Raw genomic sequence first — 15,498 nt, forward strand, 5'->3', positions numbered from 1 at the left:
AGGGAGCTGTTTCTCTGAGCACTGACAAGGAATTATGCTAATAAATTGGCTGCTGGAATATTAATTAATTACCCATGCAGAGAGGAAAAATCCCTGTTGCCTCTTGGAATAAAGTAATGGAGAATCTGTGCAAAACATTTCAAAAATATTAAAGAAAAGAGGAGCTCTCTAGAAAAAACTTTCTTCCTTTTGAACCAAGCTTATTTTTCTAGGATTTTTACAGAGTCAGTCGAGTAGAATAAGGAGATGTGGGTTGCAGATGCAGATACCTGGGTGAGCACTATTAGCTATGACAAGTAACAAAATGCCATTTTCAGATATGTTACTGGAAGAGGAGGTAGTCAAAAAACCAAAGTACTGATTTTATAGGAGAAACACAGGGCTATGTTATGTATGTATGGTACGCATATGTGAAAATTGGTGAAACCAAAATCTTGGAAAAGGTAGAATTGTGTTTAAAACCCAAAGAAATTCTTTCCCCCAAAAAGTGTTCTTTGTTCTCCAGATTGAGTAATGGAATATGAGGGAGTAGAAAGCATGCTATTAGCCCAAAATAGCTTTGTTTGGGCTGTCAGATGACAGCTCAACAGCTTGAGACTGAATTCCCCATTATGCTGTCTTTTTTCCATCTGAAAGTCAAGTCATCTTGATCACCTGGCTAAATTGTATGCAGGTAATATTTTTCCCAGCAGTCTAAAGCTGCTAAACACTTGTATTGTGTTTGGAAAGAGCTGTAGCATCCCACCAAAGAGAGTTACTCATTAAGCAGTGCTGTTTAGGATCTTGATTTATGATAGGTTTTTAAGAGGCTTCAAGGATTTTCTACAAACTGATTTGACAAAATAAAAAGTAAATACTGAGGCACCCTGATGCTTTTTCCTTTCTGCTGTTAGAGTTCCCTCATCATTGTAGCAAAAGTTACTCAAGTTTGCATCTTCTTTCCTTTTTGTAAATCTTTAGCAATCCAATGATTACAAAATAAGTGCTCAGAGAACAAAAGGAACACACATGCTGAACAGGGTTGGAGTGTGCTTTGAATTACTGCAGTAGATTATCTTCAAGCCCTTGGTTACACATGTGCTTCCCTGGCACATGTGATTCTTGTCTCCTTCCATCCCAGTTCCCCCCTCCTTTTTTTTTCAGATCTTTCTGAAGAAAAGTGGGAAACTGAATTTAGCTATTCACAGCCAGTGTGAACTTTATTGGAGGCCATTGGATGGCAGAGGGGAAACCAGTTCATTTGCAAATCACATTGTCCATGGGAGGCAAGTTACAGCAAAATGACAGAGATCTGTTCAGTGATCCAAAATGACACAAAACACAGTTATACAGCAGGGGAATTTATTGGAGGGGAAGAAGATGCGTAATGCAGAAAAAATCCAAATGTAGGAGGGCAGCACAAAGCATCCATTTGTTTTGGAAATCTTTAGAAGAAATAAATAATAGTAACAGTATAGTTTAGGTGTTTAGAAATGAGAAAAGTTAAACATTTTGTGCTGTATAAACCACTTGAGTGTCTCATAGTTTATTTATTTCATACGTTATGCATGTGGCTGCACACAAAGAGCATTGTAGTCCCTTCCTCAGGGGCATTGAAGCAGAGTTCCTGGATGGCACCATAGAGCTAAAAACCAGGTTTCACTGCAGGGGGAGTGAGGAATATGGGCAGCTGGAGAGCCTGGCACGGGCACAGGGAGAGGAGCAGGGTCCTGCTGGGCTCCTGCTTCAGCAGCCACATGGCTTTGTCTGCACATGGGATGGGTGACAGAGCGTGTGTGGGTGGAGGGAGGGAGCACAGTAAGTGTTTAAAGATTCTTTCATCTCTAGCTGACAGTAATTACTTATGCAGAGGGCTGCAGTTGTGTTGCATGATATCATTAGCACAGCAGCTGGACCCCACTGCTGGAAAGGCAAGAGGAGAGGTTTTAATTAGGTTGACTTCTGTGGTCCTTTAGTGAATATGATGAAAGGGAAATAAGCTGTGCTCTGGTGCTGGGTTTGTGCCAGCTCCTGGTGGGGTGAAACCTGCTGCATGGCTCTGGTCCATCAGAGTCAGTCTGAGGGCAGCTCTGGAGGGGAAGAGGAGCAGCAGAGCAAGGGTGGAAACTCCCCCTGAGCCCCAGAAGTGCCTCCAGTGAGCCCTTCCATTCCTCCCTGAATAATGCTGGGTAACATGGCTTATAATCTCACATTGGAGTGTTTGAGGTTGCAGTTATTATTGTCATTATTTTAAATTATTGTTACTTGTCTCCTCAGCTCCCCATAGCAGTGTCCTCTTGTCCCTTGTTTCATCCATCTGAGCACCAGAATAATCTCCCAAGCCCATTCTCCCAAATACTCTGGTCTTGGCCAGGAATTCCTGCCTAGGAACTTTCTGTCAGCCCCACTGCCTTCCCCAGATGATTACTGAATTCAGATTGTATTCACAGGGGAGAGTGAGATCTGGAGTCCCTTGTGTGCATTACAGCCCAACAATCAGGATATGGGGCAGATCCTATTTTTGAGTCCTTCTGGTGCCAGGGAAATTCGAGGTCAAGCTTTCCAATAGAGACATTATGGTCCAGACAAAAACAAACTAAATTTTTGGTATGGGCAGCATTCTTCTTCAGAGTTTTTCCTCTTGAATCCTGATATGGAAAATTTGAAAAGAAACTTTTATATACAATGTTAGAATACATCTTAGAATAAATGACAAAAGTATTTTTACAGAACTTTAAACAAGTGGTACTAATTGATTTTCTCACATCAAAGGGTTTCCATAACAAGAAGGGACTTGAAATAAACCGTATTTCAAAATTTCTGGTGTAAGGCAATTCCAGTTCCTTTATGCTTTTGGCATTTTTTCCTCATAACACAGTAACTGGGTGCATGTTGTATGCATTTTCCATTGTTTGCTTTTTCTCTAGAAAACAGAACTGATATTAAATTTCTTCTGTATTTGCTTATTACATCTGTTAAAATGTTATTGCTAAGCCTGTCAGAAGAGTGTTTCATTTTGTTTCCAGCTCAGCACTCTTAAGGCCTATTTCCAGTTTATTTTTGCTTTAGAGATGCTTCAGCAAAGTAGCCCCTTGCTTTGGCTACTTCTGTAAAAAAGCAGCAGAAATTTGTTTTGTTTATTGATACACACAGTGTTACAATATTTTATTCATGTTCTCAGGCACAGGGTGGGATTCTTGGGTTTGTTCTGTGCAGGGCCAGGAGCTGGACTTCAGTGATCTTTGTGAGTTCCTTCCAACTCAGGATATTCTGTGATTCTGTGACTTTCTATCAGGTTCTGGTTCTTCCCTAGCAGGTGTCAGGTGAAAATGCCAAGTGTTAAATATGCCAGGTAACTCTGATATTTAGGTCTCATCACCTGGATACAAAAAGTCTGAGGTTTATGTTGTTGAGTTTGGGTTTGGGAATTTTTTATAGTTGATCCAGTGAAAATGTGGTTGGAATCAGAGGAATTTCCCAGTGGAAGGAGCAGAACTTAGACCTTCTTTTTTAATTAATGAAATTGGGGGTTTGAGGTGCTTGTCTGGCTTTTTTATTGCAGTGTAAGTTCCCCAGCTATCCTCCACGTTCTTGGAGAGCTTTATAAAATTTAATATCTTCTTGTGGGCAGCTCTTACCAGTATAAATTGTGGGTGACTCAGTACCAAGAAAAGACATAAACCTGATTTAAAATGTTGTGCTGGTCTCTCTCTAGGGCAGGTAAATTGTGCCTTAAATCCCATAGCTAGTGTCATGGTATGTTCCTTTGTGCTCAAGCTGCATTTTAATAAAATACTGTAGTGATACTGATTGGCTTGATTTTGTGTTGTAAAAGGACAAATGTCTCTGCTCTCTGAACAGGCTGTTAATGTCAGGAAAGTGTGGTCTTCATGGCTTTGTGGTAATAAAGCCTTGAGTACCATTTATGCCTCCTGCCCCAGCAATTCTGCTGCTGCCAGGAGCGAGCCAGTCCTGTCCTGAAGCCAGAAGAGGCTGACAGCAGCATTTCTCTCCTGCCAAGAGCTGTTTGCCGAGACAGTTTCACATCTTGTTTCATAAAGAAACAATGAAAATATCGAGCAGCGCTCTGCAGAAATCCATACTCTTGAGTAAAAGGGATTTGATGAGGAGGAAGTCATGAAATAAGCAGTTAAAGAAGATTAAAGCCTTGCACTGTGTGGAGCACACAGAATTGAAATGCTGCTTTGTTGGGAGTAGCTGCAAAGCCTTGCATGCTCCTTTTGCATGATGCATCCCAAACTCTTATTTACAGTCCAAGTCCTGCAAGGCAATGGTTTATTTTATTATATTTTACTTTGTTTTAATGCATGTTTATAACTACTTGGAACAAGGGCCTCGATGCTGTTGAGGGTTTTGACGTAGGCAGGAATGAAAACAGGGCATAACTGCAGATGACTCCTCGTTCAGATCCCACTTTGATTTCGTGCTGACCTACATTTGTACTGCACTGGCACCCCAGTGTTTATTGTGATGTATTCCCCTGAAGTGCCTCCCAGTCTCCTCTCAGGGTGAGAGGGACAGATGAGGCTGATGCTGGAGGTCTGTGTCACTCTCTGAGTGCCCTTTACACGAGTCCCATCAGTGTCACCAAGTGATGTGTGTGTGAAGTGAGCACCAGCCTAATTAATGACCCCTCAGCCAGGCTGAAACCAACCCAAACCAGTGGGGATTAGAGGAAAATAAACTGTTCTGAAGTACTGCCACACCATTAGCATTCATTTAGCAGAGAAAACACATTAGAATATTATTTTAATTGATGTATCATAGTGAACTTCCACGGTCTTAAAAGAGAAGCTGCATAGCTGTCATCCCTTTGACAGTCTCTGGAAGTACATGGTGCCACTTTGGGAAATGTGTCCAATTCCCTTAAATCCTTTGCTGTGCTCTACACCCATAAATAGTAATCCTTGCAGACACACAATTTCTTCTGAAACAAAGGAAATCTTTTTTTCCCTTTTCTTAATCCATTCATAGCTTCTCACTAAAATAATAATTGATTGTCTGTATTGCTTTTATGAACAGTGTTAATGAATGTAGCAGGGCAAAATGAGAGTTATTCTGCAAAACATGTCAGGATTGGAATGGAAAGGATGAGCAGAAATGTCTCTGAAATCGTTTAGGGTTGAGCAAAACACTCATTTTTGTTTGACTGTTTTTCTTTATAATTGCATAATTAAAAAAAGATGACAATGTGAAGAAGGCTGTATTGCTTCATCAGGAACCACGGGGCCATTTTGCTCCTGTGTGAGAGCTGAGAGCAGCTGGCTGAGCCCAGCCTGAGCTGGGAGCTGGAGAAGCTGTCCCAGGCCTGGGGGACACACAGGGACACACAGGGACAGAGGTGGCCCTGCTTCATTCAGGTCAGAGTAGTGCAGTCACAGCAGGAGCAAAACATATGCAGGATTTGTAAAACATTTGCATAATCAACTTAATGAGCTGCAAGGCAGCAAGGACCTTCACCTTCCTGCTTTTCTACCTCTCTATTTTCTAATTTTTTTTGTTAAGCACTCTTTCTCTACTTTGTCCAACAGTTGTTTCATCCCAAGTGAAGAGACTTCAATAAATCATTTTAGGATTCTATTCAACAAGAGAACGTTTAATTGCAGTGGAAAGCTGCTTGGATTAAGAGTCTTGACATAAATCTCTCTACAAAATTTTCTTTTCATCAACAAGTTAGAACTACACTTGGAAAAACCTGGTTTAAATAACCAGTAGGGAGTTCTAGATTTTTAAAGGAAGAATTTTCAACTGAAAATATTTGTGGAGTTCTCTAAATGACCTTTTTTTCTTTTACCTTTACCATAATTTATTTCACATTAAATTCTCAATTATTCATGTCTTATTATAAACTTGTAATTATTGACTGCTTGGGGCAGACAGAGGAGCAGCATTGATGGGTTGTGGAGAGGAAGCCATTTTCCTCTGGGTAAATTGGTAAAAATAGCACATGGGGAACAAAACTTAAGGTCAACATGTAGTTACTGAAGCACCAGTCAATTTACAGGAGATTTACTTCATAAGAGCTCTGACACAATTGTGTGAGCTCTTTATAGTAGTAGAAAATGGGAGTAAGAAGGTGCTTTATGTGCAGTTTTTCTGGTATTGCCAATATTTAGCATATTATGGTAATATCCATCTCTGTAAGTGATAGTTTAGAAGAGGTGCTTTAGAGGTTATTGCAAATACATATTTTGGTTTTTTGTGAAACTTGCCTTGAATCCTGTTCTGGGGAGAACCGATCTATTTTTTCCCTAATCTGGTTCATATATTGGAAAATCACTTTGGTTTGCTTAGTCAATTTGTATGATTTTAATGCCTTTTACTTGCAGCAGTATTAGATTGCAGTGAAACCTCCTAAGGCCCAGTTGTGATGAGGTGTTTGAAGTGCCCTGATTTTCTGTTTGCCCCCGCAGGGCTGTGTGCAGAAGCTGAGCCCGTAACCGATGTGTCACACAGCGAGCCAGTTCAGGAGAGCCCCTTCCGTCCCCCCTGCCATTCCTTCTCCACTGTCTTCGACGAGGACAAGCCCATAGCCAGCAGTGGAACCTACAACTTGGATTTTGATAACATTGAGCTGGTTGATTCTCTCCATGCCTTAGCACCGAGCTCTGCAGAGCCCAAGAATCGTGACCCCAAAGCAAATGTCCGGAGAAAATCCACGGATTCGGTCCCAGTGTCCAAATCCACGTTGTCTCGGTCCCTCAGCCTGCAGGCCAGTGATTTTGATGGAGCATCTTTCCTTGGCAACAGTGAGACATTAGCACCCTCAGCAGATGCCTACGGTACTGGTTCCAGCAGCGCTTCCAGTACCCTCAAGAGAACAAAAAAGCCCAGACCAGCTTCCTTAAAAAAGAAGCAGTCAGCCAAAAAACCTCTGGATGCTCCGCTGGTGAAGGAAACCCCACAAGAACCGCCCGAGCTTGGCCAAGCAGCTTGTGAGGACAAAGCACCTGAGGTGAAGGCTGACTCAGCAAAGCCTGAATGTACTGAACCTTCCAAAATCTCTGCTGAGAAAGAGGAGGCCCCGTCTGTGCCTGAAGGATCCGAGCCCTCGGATCTGGACCATTTGGAAGGGATTGGTGCATTCGGCTCCGGAGGCAGCAAGGTGCAGAACTCCCCGCCTGGCAGCAGGAAAACGCTGCCTCTAACCACGGCCCCCGAGGCTGTGGAGGTGACTCCGCCAGACACCGGGGGACAGGAGGACCCTCCCATCAAAGCAGTGAGGCTGGAGTTTGACTATTCCGAGGAGAAAGGGGGGAGTGAAGAGCAGCAGGAGAGCGCTCCTCCTCCCAAAAAAGCAGGGAAAAAGCCTGGTGCTAAAATGCCGCTCCGGAGGCCAAAGACTAAAAAGCCGGTGGAGAAGCTTGACAATGCTCCGACCACCCCGACCAAGTCGCCCACTGATCCAAATGAAATCCCCATCACTAAAGGCTCTTACACTTTTGATATCGACAAGTGGGACGATCCCAATTTTGACCCCTTCTCATCCAGTTCAAAAATGCAGGAATCTCCCAAACTGCCTCAACAAACGTACAGCTTCGAGCCGGACATGTGTGAGGACTCCATTGATCCTTTCAAGACTTCTTCTAAGATTGCCAGCTCGCCTTCCAAATCTCCAGCTTCCTTTGAGATACCAGCCAGTGCCAATGAAACAAATGGGACAGAAGGAGACAGCCTGAACAAACCTGCCAAGAAGAAGAAGACGCCATTAAAAACGTAAGTTAAAGGGCAAAGATGTTTCTAGAATAGAAGCAGCACATCCCTTAGCACAGTTACACAGGATTTGTAGCTCAACAGGGAGAGGGAGGTGACTTTGGGTGTTGGTGGCCACAACTGGAGCCATGCTGAGCTATTCCTGCTCTCAGCCTGCTTCCTCAATAATTTGGTATTTCCAGAACTACCAAGCCACATTAGGAAACTGCATTTTTCAAGTCTTTGGGCTCAAAGTGTAGTTCTGAACCTGGTTAAATTTTATTTAATTATATACCCAATTTTATTGGTTATGTACCCAATTTTATCAGTTACATACCCGATTTTATTGGTTATGTACCCAATTTTATCAGTTACATACCCAATTTTATTGGTTATGTACCCAATTTTATCACTTATATACCCAATTTTATTGGTTATATACCCAGTTTTATCAGTTATGTACCCAGTTTTCTGTGACCTCGTTCTGGGAAGTTGATGGATAAAACTAATCACACCAGCACAACTATTTTATGAATCATTGTTTTTGAGCGTGGGATGTGAAATAGTGACAGTGAAAGGCAGTGTCAATCTCATATTGCAAACAGCAGGAAGATGATTTCATCCAGTGACTTATGGTATTTAAAAGAAAATAACCTGAAAGAGAACAGTGCAGTATGGAAATACATTTATATATATATACACACGACTAAGAAATGTGAAAAAATTCCTTTTTATGAAAAAGCTTACAATTGTGCAGAGTTTAAAATATCCAAAACTACTGTATTTTAGGGAAAAATCCAGCTTTTAGACACGAGTGACAAATTCCAGGATAAATTTTCTATGTTGCTGTTAGATATTTGGTTAAAAACCCCTATGGCTGGTTGCTGATTTGCGTGTTGCTTTATCTGCACAGATATGGTTATTTTGAGTAGGTGACCACTGAGTTTAAGTGTCCCATATATCTGAAATTTATCTCCTGTGTATATCTGTAAGAAAGTATCTCAGTTCATGTTCCTTTATGGTTTAAATGTTCCAGCTGACTAACAAAAATGGGAGCAAATTTTTTAAATGCCAATTTAAGATAAGAAGATAACATGGTTAATGTAAAGCAGTATAAAAGCTGATCTCCTGTACAGGGTGAGAGGGAGATTTTTCAGATGTTTCTGAATAGCCTCCTGCATTCTAAGTTTCTAATTCAAGTCCCTTGTCAGATTTGAGGAAGCTTGTGCCTTTATTTTATTTTGTTTCTAGGGGCATTTCTGAGTTACCGATAGTTTAATTTTTTTAGTTGAGTTGTTTTCTTTGGGAGAGGAGCCTGGTTTTTCTGGTGTTGCTACTTTTTGAGGTTTACCTGAAATTTAGTAGTAAATGCCATTTCTCCATGCCTGCAGTCCAAACTGATTTGGTCCAAACCAAGAAGATTTAAAAGTCTTGACAGCAAGAGAGGAACAATTTGAGTGTTACTGGGGATATGCAGAGGGAAATTTTAATATCACCAGATCTTTAAGTTTTTACAGCCAGCCAGAGTGTCCTTGTGTCTTCCAGTAGCTGGAGCTGACAGACCCCCAGAGTGGCCTCTTGGGTTCTCCCATCTGCTTTGAATACTGGAAAGAATTCCAAAGTTCTTCATTTCGGGGGAAAATGAGTTTACAGAGCGTTTGCTAAGCCATGTTTGTCCTTGAGAAAATCCATCCCAGGAAAATTCTGTCTTGGAATCACAAAGTTCAGTGCTGGTGTTTATCAGGGTGGGGAGGTGAAGCTCCCCCAGCTCAGGGCTCACAAATTCTTGGGTCAGGAGGGCTGCAGGAATTCCCAGCCCGTGCTTGGCCCTGCTTTCACTGGGCTGTGATGTGTGCTGCTCACTGCAGCCCTGTAACCTACTTTTGCAAATGATTTTTTTTTTTTTTTTTTACAAAGATGAGACTGAATATTAATAACCCATTGCAGCCTGCAGCTGTGGTACTTTCTAGAAGAAAATCACCTTCAGGCTTGAGAGGGGATGGCAGAAGGTTTTATTAGCTCTGTTGAGGGGTGCAGAAGTCAAACCCTGTTTGGAAATGAGTTCCTCATGTGGAAAGGCATTGAGTTCTAGATTAGAGTGAAGAAGCCAGGCATGAGTTCAAGCCTTTGCTGAGCTTGTACTGCTGTGAATCTGAGCCATGTGCTCTGTCTGACATGTAGGTTAGGGTAGGCAGTGGCAGGAGGTTTTGTTAGCCCTGTTGAGGGGTGCAGAAAAATCAAACCCTGTTTGGAAATGAGTTCCTCGTGTGGAAAGGCAGTGAGTTCTAGATTAGAGGTGAAGGAGCCAGGCATGAGTTCAAGCCTTTGCTGAGCTTGTACTGCTTTGATTCTGAGCCATGTGCTCTGTCTAACATGTGCTAAATCAGTAAAAATAATCAATTTTTGGTCTTGAATGAAACTGCAAGAATTTAAGCGCTGACCTCCCTGTGAAAAATGAGGATTTTACAAGAGATGTGAGCTTGACACAAACTGCTCTCATCTCCCCGAGTGCTGAGGTGCTTGGAGACAATCACACTGCTCAGGTGATGCTGAGCAAGGAGCAGCTGATGCCTCCCCAGAGCCAGCTCACAGTGATGAGTAAAAATAAGTGGTTTGTAGAGATACTGCTTGTGCAGGCATTGCTCTGGAAGCCCTTGGATGGCTGGAGGCTGTTTGGAAATGGAAGGTGCCAGCTGTCATGAGCATTGCACGTGAGGAGAGATGAGCAGAAGCTGCCAAGCTTATAAGTAAATGAAAACTTCTCTTAGTTTAAGGTGTTTGGCAAGGCTTGGTTCTGCTTTGGGGGTAACTAATTTGCTGTGTTAGAACACCAGGTTAGGTTTTGGAGAGAGCCAAACCAGCTGAGATTTAAAGAAATGTCATTTTCTATCCTGACCTGGGTAAATGGCTTGAAATGGTCAAGTGGCTTTTTCTGTGCTGTCACAACACATCAGCAAACATGACAAAACCTGGGATAACTGTGCCCTCTCCTTAAGCTTAGCTGCCATTCAAGAACAGTTTTGCATCTCATATAATAACAAATACTGTGCACTGAAAAGCAAGCAGGTGGCCTCCATCAGGGCAGGCAAGGACAGTTAGTGTGTTGAGAGGAATTAACTTGAAGGTGTCAGCTTTGAAAAATGTGTTTTGTAAGATGAAAACATTTTAAAAGTATAACACTGAACTAGAAAACATTGAGGGATTTGATGAATATTTTTATTTTCTCCTTGTGTATTTCAAAATAAAAAGTAGGGGTTAAGATTATACAGGTAGAAAATCTGCATGATCAGATTGCCTTAACACATTAACAGTATTTGTAGGTTAATCTTTTTTGTCAGTTCCTTCTGTCTGTCTCTCTTTTCTTTGTCTTATTTGTCTTAGGATGGTAGAAGATGTGATGTCTGTATGTTCTCTGTTGTAAGTAATTCTAAGCTAACAATTCAAATTTCTTCTTTGATTTGTGGGCTTTTTAATTTTACTTATTTATTTTGCAGCATGATCAGTTATTATTCAGCATGCAGCTTTTATGTTAATAAATGTGATTTCACTTGCACATATGAAAGCTATTTTAAGTAAGATGCCTGACTGTGACTGTTTGCCTCATTATCTGTTGCCTATCAAAGATCCTCATTTAAAACCTATAGAAATTTTGTATCCTTGAGCTAAAATATTGAAGTTTTATTTCTACCACTGATCAACATTGTGCAATCAATTCCTTGTAAATACTGCATAAAATGCTTGTCTTTCTTGAAGGAAAAAGTTATCCTAATTAATTCTGTCATCATAACTGGATAATTAATGGCATTGAACACACCAATATTCAGCTGCCCAATTTATTTTCCCCTCTAGATGTGGTATTGATTTACCCTCTGCCCATTGAAACCCACCATTAGAATTTCTGGTGTCAGCCTTGCCATCATTGATCAGGGATGAGCTGGTGGGCTCAGTAATTTTTGCCACTGCATCTCAGTTCAAACATAAAGTCTTTATCAGTGAGTTTGCTAGAGTATTTTTCTCCCTTTTGTAGCTAGTAGCATCAATAGTTTTGAATAACTCTAGCAATGTGCATTAAGAGAACAGACAGTTTATTCCTGGCTAGAAACTTAAGCCAATTTTTTAGCCAATTTTTAGCCAATTGTGAATAAAGGCAACATTAATAATTATATACAATCATGACATCATTTATATTCTTCATTCATTTTGCTTGACTGAAACCTGTGGGATTTTGGAGGGCTGCAGTGTCCGTGCTCCCAGTCTGCACTGTGAGGTGTCAGGGGAACTGGAAGCAGAATTGCCATATTTCTTGTTGTATTTGTTTTTAAAAAGGTCTTTTGTGTCCATTTGTAATGACACAGCTCATTCTGGCATCTGGGGAGCAGCATCTGCCTCAGATGGTTTTATATAGTTCATCTAAAGCAAACCAGGTTTTTTCTTCCTGGTTTTTGGGGTCATTGGAGCCTAAGTTTGTCACAGTTTTAACTCCCAGGTGAAGGTGTGGGTTAGGCCCAATTTTGGGATGTGAAACTGAAGCAGACAGAAGCTGAATCATTTCCACAGGGCCCTGGAGGGAGCCTGTGGTGGAGCAGGGATTTGAATTGCAGCTGAATTTGAAATGCAGTCTGCTCTGCGAATGTGTCAGGAGCTAGCATGAAAAATATGGCAATCCTGCTGCTCTCAGCTTTGGAGGGGTGGAGGCCTGTTCCAAGTGCATGACAAAATTATGTACCCATGGCATGGTTCTCTGTGGTGCTGCTTCCAAATGGATGGGATTTTAATGCAGGAGGGCTTACAGAGGTTGCATTGTCTGTGGCTGTCTCTTGCTAAGTGTGAAATGACCTGATTCTTGCTGCTGTTACCATATTAACAGTTTGAACTTTATTTTCAGTGATACATTTAGGGTGAAAAAATCACCAAAAAGATCTCCACTATCTGATCCTCCTTCTCAGGTAAATTGCGGCCTTATTTTGATGCATGTAATTTGTGTCCTTGAAGGGGTAAAAAGAAGGAAACTTTATTAATTTAATTGGAATTTAATGTTTAATAATGGAAGATATTTTTGTTGTAGACTTGTACTTTCAGTAATAGAGGAGATTTTTGTAAAAAATGTGCATAAGTCCCAAGTATAGGACATTAGGCTATTACCATAAAGCATTAACCTTTTGTCCTCTAGATACAATATATAGTAGATATAGTATTTTCTCTGGGAATTCCAGCTAGAGTATTAGCTAATGTACTTTGGAAAGCCCTCTGTTAAGATGGAGCAAGGGAATGAGTAAATATCTTCAGTCAGTTGTCTGAAAAACAAGACTATCACTATCCACCGTGGAATTTTTAGATTAGGAAGTAAGAAACTAAATGCATCAAATTGGTGGGTTGGAAGGGAAATAGAAATAAACCAAGTGGGCTGCTCTCCCAGGAGCATGTGCTTGGATAGCTTGATTCCATGTTGTAAACTGCTGGCAGGTGGTTTTCTTGGAAGAGAAGTTGACAAAAGCTGCTCTTCCACAGAGGCCTGACTGCTTTGATGTGGCACAGCTCCTTCCATGCTGCTGCTCCTCTTCCTGCTCTCCATCCTGCCCTTTTATTTGTGCTGCTTGGCAGTGTAGAAGTGAAGAGAGGGGAAAGGGTTCATGACCTCGTGGCCCTACAAGGGTTTGCTCCTATGAGGGAAGCCTGAAAAGTCAGTTTTGGTCAGGGACTTCAGTGGTGGGTGATGTGTGCCACTTGTGTCAAGTGCATTACAGATTTTAGCAGCTCTGGATCTTCTTTCTTCCCTGTTATCAAAGCAGCTTTGCAATGCAAGTGTTTATCATCAAAGAGCTGAGTTATACTGGGAAAACTCGCTGCTGGTAGAGTTAGTATTTTCCATTAAGTATTTTATACAACACTGCAGCAGAGATTATGGAATTAAAGAGATGGCTCTGGTGGTGCAGGGGAATTCAGAGATGGAGCTGTTCCATGTGTTAGTGAAAGATAATGGAATTAACTGGCTCTTGTTTGCTGCAGGATCCCACTCCACTGCCAACTCCAGAAACACCTCCTGTCATCTCCACGGTGGTTCACGCCACGGATGAGGAGAAGCTGGCGTCCTCTGTGACAGGGCAGAAATGGACCTGCATGACTGTGGACCTGAACACGGACAAGCAGGACTACCCCCAGCCCTCTGACCTGTCCACCTTTGTCAATGAGACCAAGTTCAACTCTCCCACAGAGGGTACTGCTCCAGCCAGGGGGGTTTGCTGAGAGACAGGGCTGGCTTTGGCCAGGGTTATTCTCTGCTGAATGCAGACTCTTACAAGGGAACCCTGAAAATGGTGCTGTGCTCTCTGGGCCATTTTCTGGGGAGCTGAATGTAAAACCCCAACAGTCCAGCCTGGAGTTTTTAGGAAAGAAAAGATGCTTAAAAGGAAATGAGAGGGCTCTTTCAGAGAAAGGCTTTTACTTCCTTTGTGTGATTAATTGTTCTTTGTGAGCAGTGTGTTCTCTCATTGACAGGAGAATGGGGGCTGCTGCTTCTCCAGAATCACTGAACTACTGATTCTGCCTGAGCCTGTTCCCTAACCTGCATGGGGAAAGGTCCCATGTTAAAATTCTGCTCACATTTTCTGTATTGCAGTAATACCCATACCATGCCATCTCTCTTCCAGCTTCCTGGTATCCATACTGGTAGCCATACTGGGCTTCCTGGTAGCCATACTGGGCTCCAAGTATCTTCATGCATAAAAGTGTCCAGGATATCCCCTCTATAAGATAGTTACCATTCATATTGCCAGATAAAATTCCCTACTAGGTCAGCTATAAAAGTTTTTTCCTGCCATACTTTCCTATGAGCAGCTGGGAGCTAAAGCTGGAAGTTTCTGTTTAGAGAACTGTCATTCCAGGTCTGTGAAATTTGGAAGGGACAGAATTAAGAAAATTTGTGTGTGGCCTTCCTTGGGGCTACCAGAGGGAATTCTGCTTTGCAACATCTGCTCCAAAGGCAGATGTTCAGCTTTGTGGGTGGGAAACATGTTTGAGTTTAACTTGGCTTAAACTTTTTCTTCTTGATTAGAATTCATTTTTCCCCCCAGCCTTTCAGTCCCTGTCCAAATCAACTATTAAATCTACTTTCTGCCATTTTAGGCTGGGTCCAAATTTATGCCTGATTAAAAATTTTTAGGTCAAGGTGGTAGACATCAAAAAGCAACAACAGTCACAGTGCTTTTGTTGATATGCATATGCTTGTATGCCCTGCGCTTTTCTGAAATCTGTTGAGTATTCTAAACAAATAAGTATTTCAGTCTGGATGAATTCATTTGTCTTTATTATCAAATCATAAATTGTAGACATTGACTTCCCTGTATTTGAATTTTAAAAAATAACTTAAAAAACAGTTTTTATAAAATAAGCCCCCCTAAATCTGGGAAGATGGAAACTATATGAAAGAAAATGGAACAAAAGAATACTGAGAGACACTCTGAAACAATCATTTTAGCTTTCAAAGTGGGTAGAAGAAAGTGAGCAAAGCTCCTAATTAAATGGTAATTGTCTTGTCTCGTGTGCTGCATGGTACAGTTGAGGTTTCAGATTACACACTCATTATAATCAACAATGCTTCTGCTTTTCATATCTCTTAAAAATAATAATTTTTTCTCTTTGACAGTCTTGCTCCTGCAGCTTTGAGAAATTTCTGAGTAATTTGAGGGCTGTTTCTCAGTGTAGATATTTTTACCTTTCCCAGACACCCGTGTGTTACCCTGTAACCTAACACTGCTTCTGTACAGACACAGCCCAGCTCCTGAGCCAGCCAGGGCATCCAGCCCTTAT

At 41.6% G+C, this 15,498-nt stretch overlaps 1 protein-coding gene across 14 annotated transcripts in view; it reads left to right on the forward strand.

Annotated features, from left to right (window-relative positions):
- TACC2 (transforming acidic coiled-coil containing protein 2) overlaps positions 1 to 15,498 on the forward strand; it is a 127,625-nt gene that overhangs the window by 88,276 nt on the left and 23,851 nt on the right. For 8 of the 14 annotated variants that reach the window (XM_074545330.1, XM_074545337.1, XM_074545334.1 and 5 more), the window contains 4 exons: positions 6,414 to 7,716; positions 11,074 to 11,109; positions 12,578 to 12,638; positions 13,699 to 13,906. In XM_074545330.1, coding sequence (XP_074401431.1) covers positions 6,414 to 7,716; positions 11,074 to 11,109; positions 12,578 to 12,638; positions 13,699 to 13,906 — 1,608 coding nt within the window. The remainder of the gene's footprint in view (positions 1 to 6,413; positions 7,717 to 11,073; positions 11,110 to 12,577; positions 12,639 to 13,698; positions 13,907 to 15,498) is intronic. The other 6 variants (XM_074545335.1, XM_026795216.2, XM_026795215.2 and 3 more) reach the window with 2 other exon arrangements.

The sequence above is a fragment of the Zonotrichia albicollis genome, chromosome 7 (genome assembly GCF_047830755.1).
Source record: "Zonotrichia albicollis isolate bZonAlb1 chromosome 7, bZonAlb1.hap1, whole genome shotgun sequence".
NCBI classification, from domain to species: Eukaryota; Metazoa; Chordata; class Aves; order Passeriformes; family Passerellidae; genus Zonotrichia; species Zonotrichia albicollis.